This window comes from Drosophila innubila (genome assembly GCF_004354385.1).
Source record: "Drosophila innubila isolate TH190305 chromosome 3L unlocalized genomic scaffold, UK_Dinn_1.0 0_D_3L, whole genome shotgun sequence".
In the NCBI taxonomy this organism is placed as follows: Eukaryota; Metazoa; Arthropoda; class Insecta; order Diptera; family Drosophilidae; genus Drosophila; species Drosophila innubila.
Window position 1 is genome coordinate 12,270,941 of NW_022995376.1, and position 23,501 is coordinate 12,294,441.

Consider the following 23,501-nt stretch of genomic DNA (forward strand, 5'->3'; position numbering starts at 1 on the left):
GATTCCTCGACAGCTGCATTAAAAAAGTTGCCCAAAAGAAAACAGTTTGCATTGCAATTTCGTCTTGGTTTATTTTTGTTGCTTTGTTAGCTTTGTTTTGTTATCAACCGAACAACGTTGGGAAATATAAAATAGAAACAAAATAAGCAGCGAAAAATGTTTCAAAAGTGACCAGACGAAAATGCGAAACGACAAAAGGTTGTGTCCGGTCGCCCGGGACTGGCTTAGCCCTTATGGGTGAGACCAACTTCCAACTACCAACTAGCAACTACCAACTTCTTTTTGCATAGACACAAGTGGGTCGTTGCTTTTGCAGGTCTTCGAGTGCTCAAGAAATAATACAAATATTTGCATAACTTTAATCTCTTTAATCACTTTAAATCACTTCTCAAATTGCCCATTTAATGTATTACAGAAAATTGTGTAAATATAGTTTAGAACAGAACTCAATCAGATTATCAGATTAGATTATAGTTTTTAAATTTATTTCAGAAATTATTAATTTTAATGATAAATTAATTACAAATAATTAATCAATTCTTCGTTTAGAAAAATGTCGTTAAGTAGCTTTACAAAAATTTCAAACTAGATCAATAATTTCGCCATTATTCAGTCTATCAGTTCCTTGATTCTCTTTATAGTTTTTTTTTTTAAATCTGTAGTCTTTAATCTCAACTGTAGGTAACTCAAGTGTGACCATGTCTGAGCAGATTTTCTACACCTTCCCTACCATATTGTTTGTTAATTTCTTGTATAATTTTTACAGTTTCTTGCTCTGCTGCATTTCATTTGCTGGCTGGTTCCCTTGGCCAGCTTGCTCTGCTGTTTTGTTTTGGCTTTCAGAACTTAATTAAATGTTGTCACAGCGTACACTTTGTAGTTTTCGCTGGGGCAGCCAAAGAGCAGCGGCTATACTATATATGGGGTATATCTGAGACTGAGACTGGGACTGGAACTGAGTCTGAGTAGGAGTGAGAGTCAGAGTCTGTGCTTGACAGCGATTCGAAGTGTAAATGAAATAATAGCTGCTAAAAACCAATTTGGCGTAAATTACAAAAGCTTAAGGGGTCTATAAATAGAGTTTATAAACTGACATGTTGCGACCTTTGACTAAAAGTTCTTTATTCTCTCTATTTTGTAGTTCCGTGGAGCTGATAGCACTGTTGGCCATATCTTGCACCTTTTTTCTGTTCATGCACACAAACAAACTGAACAGTCGCCTCAAGGAAATGGAGGTGAAGCTGCAGCCCTCGGAGTTCTCGGCCCTGGGTCTAACTGGCAATCACATAAGCGGACATGATGCGGGCAGTAAGTATAGTAACCAAGATAAAAATCTACACACTGTTATATTGTTGGGCCGAAACGCATTTTGCAGCTGTCTGAGACAAGGCCATCATTGGCCAGAACTGTGCCAAAGTTTTCGCTCGATTGCATTTGCTGATGCTGCATGCGTAGATACCACAGATACAAATGCATCTGTCAGATAAAACGTTTGTACTCGACAAGGAATAGGCACAACACAAACACTAACAAAAACGTCTGCGGCTATGCTCAATTGATTTTTAATGACCACACTGACCCAACCCATAAATAGTACTTTAAATGCTCTTTTGTTAACACTTTTTGCACAATATTTTTCCGGGCGAACCATAAATTGGTTGAATGTTTTAAGTTAAATTAGAGCGCAATGCTTTATGCATGCATAAATTATTGCATAGTTTATGGTGCCCTACACAGGCTCACACTGGACATTTAAACTCGCAGATACTATCGCCACTAATAAACTGGAAAATTAAAATCAACATAATATATGGAGATACGCTGTCCTAATAAATAAATGACCAAATATTCATTTTATATACATGAACTAACAATATGCGTATTCGTATCTATGCGAGTACCACATATGTAAATATATCTAAAAATATGCATATTTTTCATACTTTTAGTATATTAATAAATTATTTAGGCATGCCACCGAGCAGCTGCCCCAACGGGTCCACCTTTGGGCTGAACTAAAAGCATTTTAACCTTTTGACATGCGTTAAGCATCCTAAAAAGTTTATTATCTACTCGTCTTCATACTCCTATCAACAAATAAATAATGCACCACATTTAAATATAGATATATTTATTAATTCAATTAGTAAATATGCATAAGCCAACTAGACTGCATTTTTAAACAGCGGAAATTATGGATTATGATATTTTATAGAAATTATAAAAGCATCGAATCTGTTTAATTTTAGTTGAATGGATTTAATTAAATCACATTTTACGCATAATGACTTATTTACTAATAGTTTAACCTTACAGAGGATACAATTAAATTTCGAATTGTAAAAGCTATTTAAATAGACCTACATGACCCTATAGAGTAGATATCTTGGTACTTTTAATTATTAAACAGTAAACTGTAAATGGACTGTGACGGATTCAAATAACCAGCATATTATAAATTATCCATTTTCATTTGTAATTTGATCAGTAAGCATAGAAAAAAAGAATTCAAGTCCTACAATTTTACAAAAAGTCGATTTACTCGGCAATAGGAGATTTATCTATATTTGAAGCCAGAAAAAACAATCAATATGCATAAGCTGTAGAATCAAATGCAATACTTGCACTTAATTTAATTGTAAAAAAAATTATGTAGCATGGACACTTTAGACTCATTGACGTAGACGACATTTAATGAACGGCAACAAAAAAAATAGATCACATTTCACGTGTCAATCGAAACTTTAGAAAATCATTTTGTTGAGAGCCACTCGACACTTTGTATATTTACAAATTTATGCTGAAACTCAAGTGTACATATCAATGTACTCGAATACATTCTATGATTTGAATGTCTCACATTTTTGCCCCAAGCTGACCTTTTGCTGAGACAAGAGCTCTTGAGATTGCCACTTTAGAACGCCTGGCAAATGGGGACCTGAAACGAACCCATACTTAGGCGCAGCCAACTAACTAATAACTGTATCATTAGTAATACTGCAACTGTGAAACACAAACTGACTCGGTACTGTATCAAATCAGACTTTCCGCATGCAAAAACCTTAATTTCAATGCCGGAAGCTTTGGTTCGTCTAGGCCTGCAATCCACTTGCAAATTAGACGAAGTTGCTGCTTGCGGCAGTTGCTGCTGACGAAATACGAGTATGCCAAAACTTGGACCGTACTTAGATGCCAGCGGAGTGATATCGGTAAGGGGAATAGATCGCGACACGGCTGCTTCACGCCTAAGTGCGGTGATTGCCGGCAACAAAAGACAGCCGAATACTGCACAGTGCGCAGTGCACAGTGATTCTAAACTTAATGTTTAGTTAGTTTTTTAGAGATATTCGATTTTCTTGCAAAAAGAATAACTACAAGATATTTAAATTACGGTATGCATTTAAATATTCAGTTTTACGATGGGAGAATTAAATTTTCTATACATTTAAATGGAGATAAATTCAAATATTGCTTTGGGTTTTTTATTTTAAATAAATACAAGTATTACTATATTTTAGAAAATGTAGTAAATCTATGATAATCTTTGGCTTTACGATATACGATATTCAAACACAAAAAAATATTAAACAAGACAATAAACACTATCATTCTTTTTTATGCCAGATTAGTGTGATATTTTTATTGACAATTCATATATTTATTGATATTCAATCGTAGTCTTTTTATTGTTCACCCTTTACTGGCTTACGCTGCACCACTGTGCAGTGATCATATGAACATGATGATGATGATGATGACTCTAACTACAACTACAACTACTTTTACAACTACAAATTTAACTCCAACGTTGACGATGTCTGCAGATGCGCTCTAGTACGATAGTGAAGCATCGCCGCAGCTGTTGTTTGCTCTATTGTTGTTGTTGTTGTTGTTGCTGCTGATGCTGTTATTGTTGTTGGTGTAGTTTGACGCACGCGTCAATTGCACCGCCGCAACGCTGTAGTCGTGCATAGACACAGACGACAGATACAAATTGTCTGGTTAGGCCCAAAGCAAGGCAAAATGGCTAATGGCCAAAAATAAGAGAAAAACCTTGGTTTGTCGCTGATGAGATATTTCGTTGTCTGCCCAGAGAGCCAAAAAGAAAAGCCTTTTAGTTGTTGCTAACCATTCATTCATAAATATTTCATATAATTGACTTACACGACTTGACGACTTTGAAAACAAATACGGGTACTCAACGAACTCACGTAAGTCAAGCTGATGACACCTCAAGTTGCCAGTTTGGATTTCTAGTTGTTTTTTTTTACAATTTTTTTGTTCCAGCATTGAACTTGACTTGGGCTAATTAGCAATCAAGACGTAGATGTTGTGTAGTTTCATGTTTGGTGTGCGGTTTGTTTTTGCTCTACTGAACAAGTGAGAACATGCAGTTAGATTAAAATAATTAAATAAGCTTAAAGAATACCGAGAGTTTCGTGTAGTAATGATTAAGATTGCATTGAAAATACGTTCCAGACTGTATAAGGTGATTCCGTAGGCCGTTTTAAAAAACCAATTTAAATTAATTTTATATTTAATCTAGATATTACTGATCTGAACTTATAAACAAAATAAACATCAATGAACAAACATAACTAAAACAAAACAAAATTCAAATTATATCAATTGTGTATGCCTTTAAACCAGTTTTTTTATGGCTAGTACATGCTACACAAACTTCATTTTCATTTAAGCCGATTTATAGATACCTAGCCAGTTATTTAGCCTTTGGGCGGGGCAATGGTCTCGTTAAAATCCATTAAATTTTCATGTGAGCAACAGATCGATTAACAGGAAATCTTGTAAGTTTATCAAATATATCAAATTTTATTATTTCTATACAGATATAAGATAATGAGAGACGATAGAGCTAAAGAAATATCACTCTATGCAAATATAAGCAATTCAATCCCATCAATAGATTTATTTCCCATTTTGATGCGTTTATGTGAGTTTTTTGGCTCCCATCAGATATCACTCAGATACCCTTATTAGTGTACACACTGACAAAAGTCCTGTGCTATGGAAAAGTCTTGCTTAAATTGCCTGGAATTTTAAGGGTATAATGGAACTGCAGTTGACTTTGATTGCCCTGCACTTACATTGTTAGCTTCCATTAGTAAACTTCTGAGTCGTAGCTGGATGCAGCTCCGCCCCTGATTGAGTGTGTACATAAAGTCATTAATGAAGTTTTTGTTCTCTGTAGCTGACACTTGTAATGTGGTTCACCTTCAAAGCAGCTCAAATGGCCAACAATCGGGGCAAAACGTAGAGGCGATACCGAAGGCTGTCAATAACTTAAGAATCGCAAAAACTAGATTTACTTAGCATTTAGATGACTGAGGGGGTGTCAATGAAAGGAGATACTGCATATGAAACTTGCATGTAACCCAATTTCAAGACCACAAAAAAAGTGCCAAGAGAGAAGTTGAGATACAAAGGCTTCTCTGACTTGCTTGACTTAGCCAAACCACAAAATGTATTTCACTTTGGTTCAGTGACTTGAATTCGAATCCGATGTGCGATTTGCTCGATTTAAGCAAAAAAAATATAATAAAACCAGTTAGACTTGGCCACTTTCATTCAGATTTTTCAGTGAAACTGACCAATGACCAAAAGCAAACCATATACACAACAAATCTGGTTTACAGCCATTGGATTTGGATTCGAGTGCGGACTCAAACTCAGACCGACTTCCTTGTTCATCAGGCTCCAGCGGGCAAATTATGAAATGCTTAGCAGCCAGACGAAAGTGGCGCGAGCTACCCACACTCCACCACACTCCACCACACTCCACAACACTCCTCTTCACTCCACAAAAGCCACCACAATTCACAGCACTCCAATCAACTGCAGGCGACCAAAAATCAAGATGTTTTCCGCCTGTCCAAACGCTGAATTGCAGTCATTTAGTGTGCAATAGCGAGCTCTTGACTCGAAGCTCATATACATATAAATACTTGTACCTGATGCTACCTACGCCAAAGCAATCAAATTTTAATTGCCCTTACAATGTGACGAAAAAGCGTAACCAATTGTGGGGACACACTTTTGAGTGTTTTCCTTTCTTAGTAGGCCGAGTTTTGGCCAACTTTCCAAATTGTTGATAACGCAAAATAATGGCTACGGTTAGACGGGACTTGATCCACAGATAGGGAGATGATCATCCTGAAAGTGAAAGGAATCATCATGAGCTTGCATATTTATTGCACTCACATTTATTTACCATTTCTGCCGGCTTGTGAGCAGTACTTCGAAGTGGAGTTGACTTCCCAGTCATATACTCTTATTGCATAAACACTTTGTGAAAAGTAAAAGTATTGACAGAGTCCCGAGGGGAGGAGTTGGAACTGCCCTCAGTAAGTGTTAAGGTCGCCGACGAGGCATAAATTATCAAATAAAATCCAACAATCTATTATTCGTAAATTATGGTCGGCTCTTCGAAGTGCAGTCCTTGCTTATTAGAAAATAAATACATAAACATCTGTAAAATATATGTTTCTTAGGAAATTATTTGTTATTTTTATGTTCTCTTGAAACAAAAATAATACGTAGTTTTATAATAAAATATTAAAATCTTTATATATAGTCTGCATTTTCTTTTTTAGGCTTGCGTTATATTTTTTTATATTTTGTTAAGAGCTATATTCAAAAATATTTTTATTTAGAGTTATATTACCATATCTTTATAGCTGACAGTTCTTTTATCCTTTTATCTTGATAAAAACTTATTCAATTACCTTTTCAGAACATGATGACATTAATACGCTGCACGGCACCTATCAATATCTGAAAAGCACCGGCCAGGTGAGAGCCATTTAATATATATATTTTATGATCTGCATTTGCCATCCATATGTGTCATTGTCGTAAACATTATTGCATACATTCTGGCTGGCCATAAAATTCAATGAAAGCCATCAAAAAGCATGAAATTAAGCTACTCGTCGCCTTGGAAAGGAAGCTTCAGCTCCTTGGTGTTTGATATTTGCCTAAAGTGTGTCTTGCCTCTCTCCATCTCTCTCTCTCTCTCGCTCGCTCGCTCAATCGCTCTGTATCGCTCATTATGTTATTGGTAGTCGTATAAAAAGTATAAGCGCTCCCTCATATGGATCCTATTTGCTCATCGATCGTTATAGCACTGTCACACACATACACATACAACACAAAATCAATACACTATCACATATAGAACTCTCTCTCTCCCTCTATGGTTTTATCTCCCCTCTCTTTCTCTGTCTGTCTATCTTTCTATCGTTTACGCTCTAGCTAAGTGTGACTCTTTTTAGTCTACCCAAGCAACGCCTCTCTTTACACTAACACAAAACTACACTTCGACTCAGTCTTGGAATTTTGTCAGCATAGATACAATATATTTTTTTTTAATTAAAAAAAGTAGTTGAGTTAGTTAGTTGTTAGATGCGCCAGTTGCGACACAGAAGCGATAGGAATTCGATTTATAATGATTACAATTTTTAAAAATGAAACGCGTAAAAGGTAAGTCCGTTGGGAGGATTATAATTTAGCTAAATGTCAGTTGTGAAATTCGCGATGAGGTTGTAGAAAAATGACTCTGGCCTGTGGCCGGGTCTGATGATGCCAGTTACCTGTTGCCCCACAGTCAATTTATGCCTGTTGCTTCAGCTAAAATCCGCTTATAGCTCGTAGTCTGCCCACTCCTGTCTATGTGTACTTGCTCTCTCGCATGCTGTGCGTGTGTGCGTGTATGTGTGCTGTGATTGTTGCAACAACTGCATCCACTTTTGCAATCCGGCAGCTACAACACCTGACCAGTGCACAGCTAAACAACACGCCGCGGGCTCAGCTGGATACACTGTTCTTCAATCGGGTGCCCAAGGCGGGCAGCGAGAAGCTAATGGAGCTGCTCAAATTGTTGGCCAAACGCAACAATTTCAAGGCGCGTCGCGATCCCGAACAACTTATTGAAACCATACTCATGGATACAGGTTATGCACGCAATTTACTCAAGACCGAGATACTTAATTGCACCACAGCCAATTCGTATACCAAACATGTTGCCTTTCTGAACTTTGCTGCCTTCAAGAAACCCTGGCCCATCTATATAAATATGGTGAGAGATCCTATCGAACGATTGGTTAGCTGGTTCTATTATGTACGCGCTCCTTGGTATTTGGCGGATCGTGTCAACTCCTTTGGAAAGGCCTACAAAGTGCCATCAAGGAAATGGCTACAAAAGGATTTCAATCGTTGTGTTTTGGAACACGATCCGGAGTGTGTCTATGAGCCAATGGAAATGGACAATCTGGGTGATCATAGAAGACAAACCCTTTTCTTTTGCGGCCAACATTCCAAGCTCTGCATGTGAGTAGGAGACAGCCGCTACACGAGGGGTGCTCGAGTAGTTGTCTTAGAAGAAAATATTGATGATAAACGCTAAAATGTGGCGCTTTCAATTTATGCATAATCCAAAAAGTTGTATACAAAATCAAATTATTTGTTTGACATTAGTTGATTACTTAAATAACTTCATAACTTAAAACGTTTTAATAAGAAACTGAAAAAAGAGTTTTATAGTTATTTTATAAATTAATTTCTTGAGATACTTTCAAAGCTTAAAGAAGTTTTTAATGAAAATTTCAATTTTAAATTTAATATGTATAAATCAGGGGTGCCACAGAAAGCGAAACCAACCGAAAATCTCCCAAATCTCCATACATTTTTGAGAGATTTTCGGTTAATTTTAATTTCTGTGTCAGCCCTGAATACTTTCATAATTTAAATGTTAAATATTTGATTCCATTTCATTAAGTTAAGATATTTTTTTTGTAAACTCTTAAGAAGAAAAAAAAAGAAACATTAATGTTCCCAAAAAAGAGATTTTTGTAACTTAATAAGTTTATAGCTTTGTAAGCAATATTTGTGCTGACAACTCATTGAGCACACCCCGTGAAATGCACTTTGCTGAATCGCCTTCGAATCCAACATTACCCTCCTACATCCTCCTCCCACCTTCACAGGCCCTTTAACTCCCTTGAGGCCATGCAACGTGCCAAACGGAATGTGGAAAAGCGTTACGCAGTGGTAGGCACTTGGGAGGATACCAACACCACGTTGAGCGTGCTGGAGACATATATACCTCGATTTTTTGCGGGCGCCCGGGAGGAGTATTATGCGATGCAAGGGCATATGGAGAATGTGAATCGGAATGCATTGAGGCCGACAATCAGCGAGATGGCGAGATTGGCGCTCAGTAGGAATCTGACGCATGAGATTGAATTCTATCAGTTTGCGAGGCAGCGTCTGAATAAACAGTTTATAGCACAACAATTGGAATGAGATCGATCAGTTAGAGGATAATATTTCAAGAATAAAATAACTACGCTTATCTTTCGCACCGCTTCTTGATCTTTTCAATCTCCTGAAACTCTTCTAACAGCGTAGTTAGTATCCTAATGCTGGTACTTGGGACTGGGACTGGAACTGAGCATGACTTGACCCCATCGTGTTAGTCCTCTAATAAAAAGCCTTCTCTATGCAGCTGCGAGGTCACAATGCGCATGCGCCCAAAAACGAAGAAGAACTGTTGCAGCATAGAGCAAAGGATGAACATTATCAAAGAGCCTCTTATCAGTCTCATAATCACTTGCATAAGGCATCACATGATCATCAGCTGGCGATGCCAAAGAACAAACATATTGAAGATTATGATCTTGACTATGACATCGATGATGATAATGATGATGATGATGAGGATAAAAATGGTTATAATTTAGCAGCAGATCTGCTAAACAATACGAAAAATGCTGAAGTTGACTTTGTCTTCTTCAATCGTGTACCCAAAGTGGGCAGTCAGTCTTTAATGGAGTTGATGGTTCGATTGGGCAAAATAAATGGATTTATTCATGGCCGCAATCCGGGCGGTGCTAAAGAGACTGTCATGATGCCAAGGGATGGCCAAAAGGATCTCATGGGGGACCTGCTGACACGCCCCAAGCCGCACATCTACAGTCAACACATCGCCTACATGAACTTTACGCGATTCCATCTACCTCGTCCCATCTATATTAACCTGGTCCGCGATCCCATCGAGCGTATCATCAGCTGGCATTATTATATTCGTGCAAGATGGTATTATAACGATATGAAGGCCAAGTTTGGGGAGAAGTCCATAGAAATGCCATCGGATGAGTTTCTAAATCTCGATTTGGATACTTGTGTGCGAAATCACGATCCTCATTGCACCTTTGAGCAAATGCAGATCAAGAATCCTGTGGGTGATCATCGCAGGCAAACCTTGTTCTTCTGTGGCATGAATAAGAAGCTGTGCATGTAAGTAGGATTATGTTTTGGAGCAGTAGTTACTGAACCAACCTCCTTAAATTAGGCCCTTCAACTCGGAGGTGGCCATGCAGAAGGCCAAGCGAACTGTCGAGTCAGAATACGCCGTAGTGGGCACCTGGGAGGATACGAATATCACATTGACCGTACTCGAGCACTATATACCGCGGTATTTCCGTAACGCCAAGGTGGCATACTATCGTAAGCATTAACTGAAGACACCAACAGACTACATCTGTTAATTCTCTAACGACTTTGCAGTGGGCCAGGAAAGACTCTCTCGAGTAAATCGCAATAATGTCACTCGCATCGTTAGCGACGAGACACGTCAGATACTTCGCAAGAATCTTACGAATGAGATTGAGTTCTACGAGTTCTGTAAACAGCGTTTGTATCTCCAATATGCTGCTCTCAACCTTGGCAAACGATTTGGCGAGGATGACTACCTTTTAGTGCCGGAACAACATGGAAAGTCCGACGATTACGAGTATTAAACTAATGTCTGACTAAGTTAAGCTGTACGAATTACTTATCAAATAAACTTCTTAGAAATTTTTAAATGAAACAGTCAGAAAGTTCCGGACTAACTTGAAGGTCTGCTTTCAATTTATCTTCCACTAACTCGCTTCGCCTTGATTCGCACTTGCCTCAGGTTCTCTTGATTGTGACTCGACATTCCTTTGTCTTTTATTTAAGCTGGCTGGTCTCACAGCAGCCCAATTGAATAATACCCCGAAAGCTGAGCGGGATTATATACTGTTTAATCGAATTGAGAAGGTTGGCAGTCAGTCGATGACAAAGCTTTTGGGGCAACTGGGTGATTTGCATGGATATACCACATATCGCAATCAGATCGTTCCCTTAAAAAACGCATTAAAGAACTTCGAGGAGGAGGCGATATTCGCAGAGGAGCTAATGGAACTGGAAGAGCCTGGTGCATATGTGGAGCACACAAATTGGATCAACTTCACAGCACATGATTTACCGAAGCCGATTTACATAAATCTCGTACGACATCCCATACAGAAGGTGATGAGTGCGTATTACTATCAACGGCATCCCGTGATCTATGGAAATAGTCTGCTCCGTAATCCGAAAAAAACGACTCAGGATAAGCAATACTTCGATAGGAGTTTCAATGACTGCGTTAGACAACGAATAGCTCCCGATTGTGTCTTTGATCCACATTCTCTGTTCAATCAGGACTGGAGGCGATTTGCTTTACGTTTGTGTGGCAATCAGGAAGTTTGTTTGTAGGTAATGCTCCGCCATCTGAACAATCGATGCTATAACTGCTGTTTTCTTACAGTAATATGAATTCTGAGATAGCCTCACAGATTGCCAAATCGCATGTTGAAAAGGAATATGCCGTTGTCGGCAGCTGGGAGGATACAAATATAACTCTGGCGGTACTAGAAGCATACATCCCACTATTTTTTGCTGATGCCACAAAAGTGTACTATTGTAGGTGTTATCAATACCCCAATATCCGATCCTCTTTAACCTCTATATAATTGTGTTTATTGTGGGTGCTCAGCGAATCTGGAGAAGTTTACGATAAATGCGACGCCGCATGACAAACACCTGGATGAGGATGTGGAATCGTATCTGAAGCAACAATTGGCCTATGAGATTGAATTGTATAACTTTTGCAAGCAGCGTCTCTATAAGCAGTATATAGCCATCAAGAAGACTGAATTAATGCAAGTGTTTGTAGATAATGCTCAATCCTAAAGCAAATACAGGGATCTATATTTTATTCAAAACTATTGCAATCGAGTCTTTTCTTTTCGCTACTAATCCCAAGTCGGTTCATGGTCAGCTTGCATTCCTATAGATCGTATAGCTATCGATCATTCGCAGATCCTTCAACTGAATCCCAATGAACTGAACAATACAAAGAAAGCCGAAATCGATGTGCTATTTTATAATCGAGTACCCAAAACGGGAAGCATACAATTAATCGAGCTGATGCGACAACTGGGTAAAGTGCACGACTATGATGTGGAAAAGGATCCACAGAATGGAGGCATACTGCCCATTCTGGAGCCCGCCGATGAGAGTGACTGGATCGATAATATAGCTAATTTCGAGGATGGTACCGTCTTTGCCAGTCATGTGAACTATCTGAACTTTAGTAAATACGAACAGCCGCGACCCATTTACATAAATATGGTGCGAGATCCCGTGGAGCGAGTGATCAGTTGGTATTACTATATACGTGCTCCATGGGTATTTGTGCCAGGACGTCGTCGTACCAATCGTCAAATGCCCAATCCACAATGGGTCAATACTGAATTCGATCAGTGTGTCCTAAATGGTGAAAAGGTCTGCACCTACATTGAGGGATCCCTACTCGAAAAAGTGGGCGATCATCGTAGGCAGACTCTCTTCTTCTGTGGTCACAATGAGTTCAAATGCACGTGAGTTCGATTTGAGAATATGGGAAGAGCTTTACAAACACCCTTAACTATATCCCAACACACCCAACAGACCCTTCAACTCCCGCCTGGCCCTGCAGTTGGCCAAAGAGAATGTGGAACGGGAATACGCGGTCGTCGGCACTTGGGAGCATACAAATGAAACCCTTGCTGTCTTGGAGGCTTATATACCGCGTTACTTTGCGGATGCCTCGAAAATGTACTACTGTAAGTACTGTGAGAAGAACTCTGAGTGTCTCCTAACTGATTCGCACCTATGTTTTCAGCGGGTCTTCATTCGGGAAAATCGAATGATAATCCAATGAAACCTCACATTAGACAGGAGATTGTTGATATGGTGCGTCGCAATTTCACTCGGGAAATCGAATTCTATCAATTCTGTCGCCAGCGTCTACATAAACAATATCTGGCTCTTAAGCTAAACGATCTAATGCGTCTGGACAGTAGCTTAATTAACATAAAAGCGGCCAATGAACTGGCCATAAGAGATTAGTTAGTCAAGTGTGTGAATATATCAACTAATAAATTAAAAATTCAAATAATTTAATGGTAAAAATTGAGTGTATTTAGTTTATTAGGAAGAACATTAAGAAATTCCTAGTGTCTTGACTTCTTCTTATATTTTATTGATCTGGGGTTGAGAATTTCTAAGCTTGATCTAACTGCATCGGATGAAACTCTTACTGCCACTACCGTCTATCATACTTACGAGATCTCTGCCTACTAACTTGGCCTCTATCTCGAACTAACACAGAACAGAAGGAGCTATAATTGTAACTCCAACTCCATTTTTATTATCAATCGTGCCTCAAATGCAGCTGCAACGCTTGAGCTCGGAGCGTCTGAACAATACTCGTAATGCTGATATAGATGTACTCTTCTTCAATCGGGCTGCCAAAGTGGGCAGTGAGGCGTTGCTAGAGCTGTTCAATGCCCTAGAGGTGTACAATGATGATTTGATTTTGGAACGCAGCGGATTGCATGAATCTACACAGAGGCAAATGACCAAGCCGGAGCGCAGAGAAGCTGCTGAGCTTGTGGCTGGACTAGACGAAGGCAGCGTCTATATACGGCACATCAATTGGCTGGACTTTGATGAATTCGATCTGCCCAAGCCCATCTATATAAATATGGTTAGGGATCCCGTGGAACGTGTCATCAGCTGGTTTTACTATGCACGCAGCTCCTACAAGAATGCCATCGAGTATCGCAAGTCACCCAACAAGAAGATCAAACCAGAGTCCTGGTACAAGAAGAACTTCAATGATTGTGTGCGAAGTGGAGATCCGGAGTGTCAGTATGTGCCACATACTGTGAAGGATGCGGTTCCGAATTTTAAAAGGCAGTCCCTCTTTTATTGCGGCCATCATGACGATTGTATGTAAGTAAAGGGCCAGGGGAATCTGGGTCAAATTGGAATGTGCCTAACGACTGACAAACTTGCAGTCCCTTCAACTCACCAGCTGCCATACAAATGGCCAAGGAGCATGTGGAACGGGATTATGCGGTGGTTGGAAGCTGGGAGGATACAAACATAACCCTGACCGTCTTCGAGAGTTATATACCACGATTCTTTCGCGGCGCCAAGCTGATGTATGAGAGTAGGTTGATCAGTTCTCTGTTGTCATTGAGTTTAATGAGTCCTAATGACCAACTTTCAATTATTATTTAGTGCATAACAACAAGATCACGAATCGGAATAAGAACAAACGCAAGCCTTACATTGAGCCAGAGGTCAAGGAAATGATTAGAAGTAATTTCACTCATGAATATGAGTTTTATCATTTCTGCAAGCAGCGTCTCTATAAACAGTATTTGGCACTCAATTTGCATGAGCTGGAGAAGCACGGATTGCTAAATTAGAATAGCTCTAGAGCCCTACAACTATCCTAAGTAGTTGGTGATAAATACTCGAATGCATTAAATAAATACTTAATTAGTAGAAATATTAAACAATACTCGCCCAACATATAATTGTGTGTTCATTTTGTGTCTAATCCTTTGTGTGCCACCTACACGCAAATTCTCCTAACCCCACGCCTCCCAATCCCCTCTCACTTAACCAGTTGCATAATCTGACGCCGCAGCAGTTAAATAACACTCGCAAAGCCGAAATGGATCGTTTATTCTTCACTCGTTGCGCCAAAGTTGGCAGCGAATCGTTGGTGGAGTTCATGGAGTATCTACAGGATATCAATGACTTTGAGGTCGATCGTTCGGGCCTCAGGAAGCCATCAAGACGACAACTCTTACCCAAAAGTCAGGCCGAGACGGCCACATATATCTTTAACCAACAGCCGGGCATGACTTACATTGAGCACACCTCATGGATCGACTTTAATGCTTACAATTTGCCCAAACCCATCTTTATCAACCTTGTCCGCGATCCCGTCGAGCGTATGATCAGCTGGTATTACTATGTTCGCAACTCGTATCGCAATGCCATTTACTACCGCAAAAATCCTGACGCTCCCATTAAACCCACCGCTTGGTTCAAGAAGAGCTTCAACGATTGCGTCCGCAGTGCCGACCCGGAGTGTCAATATATCCCTCTATCGGTTAAAGATACTGTGGGTAACTATAAGCGACAGTCGCTCTTCTTTTGTGGTCACCATGAAGATTGCCTGTGAGTACTTAAGCTTCGCTGAACCCATTAACGTTCGACACCCAAACAAGTCACACCTGTTTTAAGAAAATACCTCGTAACCTGTCCATACTATGAATGCATTTATTATCCGATCGTTCATAAACTATCAGGATATACACAGAACCATTTATGTATATCTAAAAAAAATGCACCAAAGCCCAAGACCTTTAAAGTTGATCTATTTATTAGTTTGATAAATATAAAATAAGCGATAAATCTCTTAAAATATTTGTTAAGTGAGCGTTAATGGGTTAAAATTGATTTAAGACACAATTTCTAAAACTGTGCAAATGCTTTGCAGACCCTTCGACTCCCCCTTGGCAGTACAAATGGCCAAACGTAGAGTTGAAGAGGAGTATGCAGTGGTAGGCACCTGGGAGGAAACCAATATTACCTTAGCCGTACTGGAGCATTATATACCACGTTATTTTGCACGTGCAACGACGATTTACCCAAGTAAGACACTGTACCATTGTACTGGAAATATCCAAGCTAAACTTAATACTCTTACAGTGTTTGAAGAGAGACTTAAGAACCGCAATCGGAACAATCGCAAACCCAAAGTTGATGCAGAAGTTAGAGCTATAGTCAGAAGTAACTTTACCCATGAATATGAGTTCTATCACTTCTGCAAACAGCGTCTATATAAGCAATATATTGCTCTTAAGCGTACGGAAACTCTGAACTTTTCATAATATCTATACTTTATCCTAGAGTAAAGACTCTATTGATACTATTAGATTGCCATCGCAACTTAACCAAAGCTAATTAGAGAATATAAAGTTAAATACATTATACAAATCGAACTATTTTATGTCAATAATAAACTGATCATAAATACATATGTACTAGATTATCCAAAAATATATTAATATTTATTATTCGCTGAAGATCGATAGTTTTTCGTTTAGAAAATCATTAAGAGTGTTCGTTTCGTGCATAATTTGTGTCTCACCTTCGCATAATCACGATGCTATGTGTGTTATCTATACCTAACTTAGCTACAACATGCCAAAAAAAAAACCCCCGTTCTTAGCTACATCATATTAGACCTATCTATCTGAACAATACACGTCTTGCCCGTCTGCCTGTGGTCTTTTTCAATCGCCCAACCCGCGTGGGAACTGAGAACTTGATTCCGCTCTTTCGACTCCTTTCTGCTCATAATGATATGAATGTAGTACTCAATGGACCTGTGCAAAGTGTGAGTAGGACGAGAACGATAAAGGAGCAAAAGACAGAGGTCCACTGGGTGAGTAAGCTGCAGAAGGACACCCTGTATATAGCACATGGCAATTGGATAAACTTCACGGAATATAAAAGACACAAGCCCATTTATATATCACTGGTGAGGGATCCAGTGGAAAGAATGATCCATAACTACTACAAACAACGGACTTTAACGAAGCTGGCCCTAAGTCGTAGCATCTATGCTGGACATACACAGCAGAGCAATTCCTGGTTTAAACAGACCTTCAATGAGTGTGTTCGCAAAGGGAGTCCAGAGTGCCAATACATCCAATATTCAGTGGTAGACGCAGTCGAGGATTTTAAGAGACAATCCCTTTTCTTTTGTGGAAATCACGAGGATTGTCTGTGAGTAACACTTGTGATTTCCTGATTTCGCTGAACTACAAGTCCCGAGATCCCTTCCATCTGTAGACCCTTCAATACTCCTTACGCTGTGCAAATGGCCAAGCGCCATGTTGAGAAGGAATACTCCGTTGTCGCTGTCTGGGAACATCCAAACATAACCCTTACAGTATTGGAAAAGTACGTGCCCCGATATTTCAATCATGCTCGTCAACTGTTTAATAGTAGGTTCCTTAAACATATTACATTATCCCAACCTCCAATCTCTGGTTTCTCTTTCAGTACACAAACAAAGTAACTCCGTTCTAAGCCCACGATATTCCGTGGATCCCGACGTTAGGGCCATGTTAAGGCGTAACTTTACCCACGAATACGACTTTTATAACTTTTGCAAGCAGCGTCTATTTAAGCAATATTTGGCACTCAAACTGGAGGATAATCTTCATTAACATTTAACGTCCAATTATAAAACACAGTTGGTTCCTCTTTATACCAAAAATACATTGAATAAAATGACTTTAACCTTATTAAGCATCGACTACTCTTTTTGACCTTTGTATTTGTTGCTAGATTAATCTAAGTAAATCTATTTAAAAGAGGAGTTTGATTTATTATTACAAAAGAGCACAAAGTAAATATCAAACACCAAGGAGTGTGAGGTAAATATGTAGTAAGCTTATTAGAAATGGCATAAATTAATGTCTTCAGTATTGATTTTCCATATTAATATATATTTTGTATTTTCTCAGATGTCCTCGCTTAATGTGCGTGATTTGAACAATACGCGTAAGGCTCAAATGGAGCTGGTCTTCTTCAACCGTGTTCCCAAAGTGGGCAGTCAAACATTTATGGAACTACTGCGTCGCCTCTCAGAACGCAACAACTTTCAGTTTCATCGTGATGCAGTCCAAAAGGTGGAGACCATACGTCTGGCCGAGGATCAGCAACAGGAGATGGCCGAGGTCATCAGTGAGCTGCCTGAGCCCTCAGTTTTCATCAAGCACGTGTGCTTCACTAATTTCACCAAGTTCAATTTACCAACACCCATTTATCTGAATGTGGTGCGCGATCCCGTGGAGCGCGTGATCAGTTGGTTCTATTATGTACGTGCTCCTTGGTATTTTGTGGAACGCAAGGCCGCTTTTCCCGATCTTCCACTACCCCATCCAGCGTGGCTCAAAAAGGACTTTGAGACGTGCGTCCTCAGCGGTGACCAGGAGTGCACCTACACACAGGGTGTCACAGTTGAAGGCATTGGCGATCATCGTCGACAGAGCTTATTCTTCTGCGGTCATGATTACGAGTGCACGTAAGATTCTCCACAGCTTAACTAATACCACCCTCCGATGAACTGATTTGATTTCTTGAATACAGTCCTTTCAACACTGTGGGTGCTTTGGAGCGTGCCAAGTTTGCCGTGGAGCAACAGTATGCTGTGGTTGGAGTTTTAGAAGACTTCAACACTACGCTCTCTGTGTTGGAGAAATATGTGCCACGCTTTTTTGAAGGTGTGCGGGATATCTATGCAAGTAAGTGCGATTTTTATCAGAGAATTGTTATTTAAATACACTCAGTATAAATATTTTTGATATATTTTAAAATCAAATATACATTTTAATTAAATCCAATATAAGAAGATGTTTAACTGAATGTTTTTCTCTGTCATTTGATCACACACAGATAGCGCCGAGTATCTGACCAAGATCAACAAAAACAACTTCAAGCCACCCGTCAGCGAGCATGTTAAGGATATAGTGCGTCGCAATTTTACAAATGAGATTGAATTTTATCAGTTCTGCCGCCAGCGATTGCATAAACAATATCTGGCTGCCCACTTGCCTCAAAAGATTATAACAGCACTTCCAGCAGCCTTGGGAGGTAATTAGCAGTCGATTCTCACATTTTGTTGTAAAAAAGATATACTCGATCCTTTAGTCAATTAAGTAATATGCGCTACCCTCCATTCAACCCACATATCGTAGATAATAATTGTTTTCATTGTGTATATTTCAAATTGTTTATAAAATATTATTCATATTCTTATCAAATATATAATTACGTATATTTATATTGTTTAGTTAGTTTCTATGAAAAAATACATTCCAATTGTGATGTCTTCAAGTGAACTGTTGAAATTGTTTGTTTTTAATACTTATGTTTAATTAGAATTAAGACTTGTAAGCTCACAAACTGTAAAAATAATAAATAATATTCTAAGATATAAATGTGTGTTTTTACAATCAAAAGCTTACCATTTCAGAGATAATCATTAAAGGACGTGAGTATTTTCGAATTTCAAAGAACATTAGGTTTGTTGCCGAAATTATAAAATTGTACTTGATTTTCTCATTTTATAATGAAATTTAGGCCTATTTCTCTTTTGTTTGGACACTTAATGAAAATCTTTTAAATATTTTAAATTGGTACGGAAATAGTCTCTGATTAATGCTTCGTTCAGTATCATGTGTATATGTCATAATATGAGGTAGTTAAAGTTACACTCGTGAAGAGTAATCATATTATTAAATACTAATTAATCATAAGAACACTGGTATGTTAAATCTCTGCATACATCAGCTTGTGAGTTGAACAATTATTTCAATCCATTTTTTTTTATGGATTCTGAGTGTTGCAGTTTTTGTTCGGCATTTAATTTTTTGTATGAATTGACTGTCAAATGCCTTTGTACTTTTATTCATATTATATTTTCAAAACGGAAACTTTCTGACGTATGCATCAAATTGAGAATATCAACAGATCAACCACGTGATAATAATTTTTAACTAACAATTAAGTACTTGAGATAATAAAAAATGAAGTATTTATTTCAGTTAACAATCTTAATAAACATATAAAATATGAAACATATAAACATAAAAATATTAACTTGATTCATATATTTACTGAAAAATATTGTAAGTAACAGATATTAAAAAAAGATTTAAATAATTTTGTATGGATTTAAGCATTTAGCTTCGCTGCTGGCTTTTTAAATTGAACACAAATAACACATATTAAAAAGAAAACTATAAAAAAAAGTTTTTTCATTCAGTGATTTTAGCATTTGTAATTTTAATGCTTTGCAGAACTTTTACCTACTGCAATTTGAAGCAAGCGTTTATGGATGTCGGCGTCATTAGTCGAGTAATGTTGCGTTTCTTGCTACAATAAATTTAACGTGAATTAAATTATATAAAAATTGATCTTTTAATGTTAAGTTAACTCACCTTTTATCGCCGTACAATGCATAAAACTCATCGGGCTTCATGTCTTCGCCGGGTCCTAGTTTCTTGCCTTTGACGCATATATAATTAGCATTGTGATCCTCACAGGATGTCGTCTCAATCCAGCGTTCTGGGGCACTGAGATAAATTGCTTGAGGATCGCTGGCTATCATTTCCATGAGACTATCATCGGTAAAATCAACCCAGCCACTACTGTCACCCCTCAAGTCGAACAGATTAGTCTGACATCGACGAAGAATCTTTGTCAAGAGGCTATCAAATGCCAGGTTCTTGGGCAACTGATAGGCGCCAATATGCAGAGACCAGCGCGCCACAAACAGTTTATATATAAGATGATAGTCATCATAGCGATATTCAATGCGTTGACCATCCGGTGAAATTCTAGCCTTCAGGAAGACATCGTCGAACTGCAATTGTTCCTCGCTAAGAATATGGAGCCGTTTATTGTCACGCCGTATATAATCCCACTTGTCTACGTCTAGACCACAGCGACTGTTGTGCACAATATCAAAAATGTAGCCATATCCCATCATTGGAAAAGTGAGCATCTCACTTTCGCCTCTTATCAAGGCCTTAATCAGCTGCACACCTCGTCCATTGCAGTCATCGCGAAATGAAAGCAGCTCCTGGCTCTTCACATCCGCAAAAATTTGATCCACACAGATCAGTCCGTTAAGCTCGTGCTAAATACAGAGTTGTGTTCATTACTACACATTCAAATAATTCAATTGCAGTTACTTACATCAAATTTGGATCCGCAAGCTTCTTCCCAGTTATGCGAAAATGGACCATGACCAACATCATGCAGCAGCGCCGCAATTTCAACCGAATATCGGCACCATTCTGGTAAATCCGGCTTATAGTTAGAATTGCGTATAACGGCATTCAGATGGTCCTGAGCGCTTTTGAAAGTTCTGCAATGAAATCCTCTGGATTAATTCGTTTATATATATTAGAAAAAAACTTACCCAATACAATGATCATAGCGGGTATGATCACCATCCGGTTTTTCGGACAACCTGAGCAACCCCAATTGCTTTACTTTCTTCAGGCGTTGGAACTGAGGGTGATTTATTATCTCCTCAATGTAACTGGGAATCTCAATGACTCCATGGACTTCATCCTCAATAAGCATCTAAATAAGTAGATAACTTTTTGATAACAAAACAACTGTGCTTTTTGGCAACCTTTTAATTTTTTTCAATTAAAAATTATTCTATGGAAAATTGAAGAGATTATTTTTTTTTTTTCTTTTTATATCTAATTACAACTTTAAAAACTCTTATTAAAAAAAATACACATGCACCGATATTTATATTTGAAAGAATTAGTAACCAAATATATAACTCGAATAATTTGTGATTTTCTATTTTTCTTTACTGATTGATTGTTGGATATTTTTGAGTGTCTCAGACGACAGACCAATCCAAACTGAAAAATGAAGCTAGCGTCAAAAAAGTCGAAACTCTACACGACAAATCTCAATTGTTCTCAAACAAAATACGATTACATTGTGATATGTGCATACAATGTATACTTTTGGAATGTAATATTCCTGCTTGGGATGGCTGCTAACATTACTTAAACTGAATTCTTCAATTGTATATAATAGAATAGAAGGTCGTTTAAACAAAGTAATTGACTGATACTTTTGCGCAACGGATATTGAAAAATTATTCTGTGTTTAAATGAGATGTACATAGACAGACGTACAGGCATATCTACATACATTTGGTTACATATCGTGACTACTGCCATAAATTATAAAGTTTTATGCTACCAGATTAAATTCAAAGAAGATTCTACTGAGTGGCCACAATTCGTTTATCTAAAGATATTATTTTATAATGCTGAAATAAAAAACCTTATTGCGAATGTTAAATTAACAGGTTAGAGGCATTCCTGGGAAATTTGTAAATTTCTTTACATTTTCCATGAACATAATATATATTAGCTAACTTTATAATTTATCACTCATAAATAAGAATAGTAAATTAAAATTTGTTTATAATGAACATGTTTCCTTTTTCTTTTGGTATTTGTATATTTAGTTTCAAGTTAATTTGGATTTGTGTTACATACACTATGATAATTTGAATATACCTCTCATGCACTACATGCATATGCAGGGAATAAACAGCTGTTCTCACTGTTGACAGAAAAGCGCCGTTACAATTTCTGCTGCCATGGCAACCAGGGCTTGACACCGATTTCTAGTTGAATTGTCAGTGTTTACGCCAAATGGAAATCTTACTTACATTTGGAACGACTGCCACATCGCTGAGTTGTTGTTGCTGTCGCAGTTGAAGCTGCTGCTGCTGAATTGTGAGTGCAGACAATTCAGAACCTTGTTGCGTCTGAGAATATCTAGCACAAATCAAACTGGTCGACATATTGGTGAACTTTTGCCTTTGCTCCTGTTCTCGCCGTTTTTGACGAAACCAACGGGACAAAAGAGAGCGACGACAATAACGAATCCAGGAAAACGTTGTGAATTATTGTTTGCTTTCCATTAATTTATAATTTACATCTGCAAAGACATTTCCGTTGTCGTACGAAATAATGAAACTGCCAAACAGCTGATTGCCAGGCAGCCTGCTCAGGGTTGTCATGCGGCGCAATTACTTGATACCAGGGCTGGAGAAAATCGAAGCGCCAAATAAACGCAGTACTTATACTTTAAATCTTAAAGTAATTTTCTCTATAAAAGTGCACGAAACAATAGAAAGTTTATTGAGTTGCTTTTTTAAATGCTTGAAAATAAACGTATTTAGTTTTGTGCAATAAAATTAAAACAATTCAGCCCAAAAGTATGCCATGGTATGTATCGAAAAAAGTAGGCATCTCTGGAACAAAATACTAAAAGTAACGGCTAATTTACGTGCAAATTTTTTCAGTTTTTAAACATAAAGAAAAATATTCATTTTTAGTATTTATGTTTTCAACTGTTATGTACTTAAAATTTATAATATCGAAAATAATTTAAATAATATTACATTAGAACAAATTTAAAGACGAAATAAAAAATATAACAACTTTTAATTAAGTAAAGATACCTGTCAAATATGCTTATAATAATTATAACCAATTCATTTCAAACGCTAATCAGAACCGGTATAAAGACATTTCAATTCAATTCAATTGAGCGACCGGAAAGCAGCTTAAGAAGAAGAACAGAGTTTATAAAATGCATTTTATCTAGGTATGTATTTATGAATAAGAGCGCCGTCGCACTGAAAAGAAAGCGAAAGT

At 38.0% G+C, this 23,501-nt stretch overlaps 4 protein-coding genes across 6 annotated transcripts in view; 3 read left to right on the forward strand and 1 right to left on the reverse strand.

The window, feature by feature from the left end:
• LOC117789117 (heparan sulfate 2-O-sulfotransferase pipe) overlaps positions 1 to 19,135 on the forward strand; it is a 38,237-nt gene extending 19,102 nt beyond the window's left edge. Inside the window, exons 2-6 of one of the 3 annotated variants that reach the window (XM_034628163.1) lie at positions 1,142 to 1,308; positions 6,752 to 6,810; positions 17,754 to 18,313; positions 18,379 to 18,533; positions 18,685 to 19,135. In XM_034628163.1, coding sequence (XP_034484054.1) covers positions 1,142 to 1,308; positions 6,752 to 6,810; positions 17,754 to 18,313; positions 18,379 to 18,533; positions 18,685 to 18,890 — 1,147 coding nt within the window. In that variant the 3' untranslated portion in view covers positions 18,891 to 19,135. Of the gene's footprint in view, positions 1 to 1,141; positions 1,309 to 6,751; positions 6,811 to 7,780; positions 8,347 to 9,002; positions 9,377 to 14,830; positions 15,391 to 15,712; positions 15,868 to 15,924; positions 16,302 to 17,753; positions 18,314 to 18,378; positions 18,534 to 18,684 lie in introns of those variants that run through there. The other 2 variants (XM_034628164.1, XM_034628165.1) reach the window with 2 other exon arrangements.
• LOC117786615 (heparan sulfate 2-O-sulfotransferase pipe-like) lies at positions 9,518 to 10,877 on the forward strand. Its single transcript, XM_034624953.1, has 3 exons — positions 9,518 to 10,314; positions 10,370 to 10,524; positions 10,585 to 10,877. Exons 1-3 carry the CDS (start codon positions 9,518 to 9,520, stop codon positions 10,815 to 10,817), a joined length of 1,185 nt encoding a protein of 394 aa, XP_034480844.1. The 3' UTR covers positions 10,818 to 10,877.
• LOC117786616 (heparan sulfate 2-O-sulfotransferase pipe-like) lies at positions 10,883 to 12,092 on the forward strand. The gene is made up of 4 exons (XM_034624954.1): positions 10,883 to 10,898; positions 10,976 to 11,576; positions 11,633 to 11,787; positions 11,861 to 12,092. The coding sequence occupies exons 1-4, from the start codon at positions 10,883 to 10,885 to the stop codon at positions 12,055 to 12,057; spliced, it is 969 nt and encodes a 322-aa protein (XP_034480845.1). The 3' UTR covers positions 12,058 to 12,092.
• A 767-nt stretch (positions 19,136 to 19,902) lies between the features above and the next one.
• Positions 19,903 to 22,811, reverse strand: LOC117789119 (uncharacterized protein ZK177.8). Its single transcript, XM_034628166.1, has 5 exons — positions 22,508 to 22,811; positions 21,218 to 21,384; positions 20,992 to 21,163; positions 20,232 to 20,932; positions 19,903 to 20,166 (listed from the first exon to the last, which is right to left on the reverse strand). The coding sequence occupies exons 1-5, from the start codon at positions 22,640 to 22,642 to the stop codon at positions 20,100 to 20,102; spliced, it is 1,242 nt and encodes a 413-aa protein (XP_034484057.1). The 5' UTR covers positions 22,643 to 22,811; the 3' UTR covers positions 19,903 to 20,099.
• Between the last annotated feature and the right edge of the window lie 690 nt (positions 22,812 to 23,501).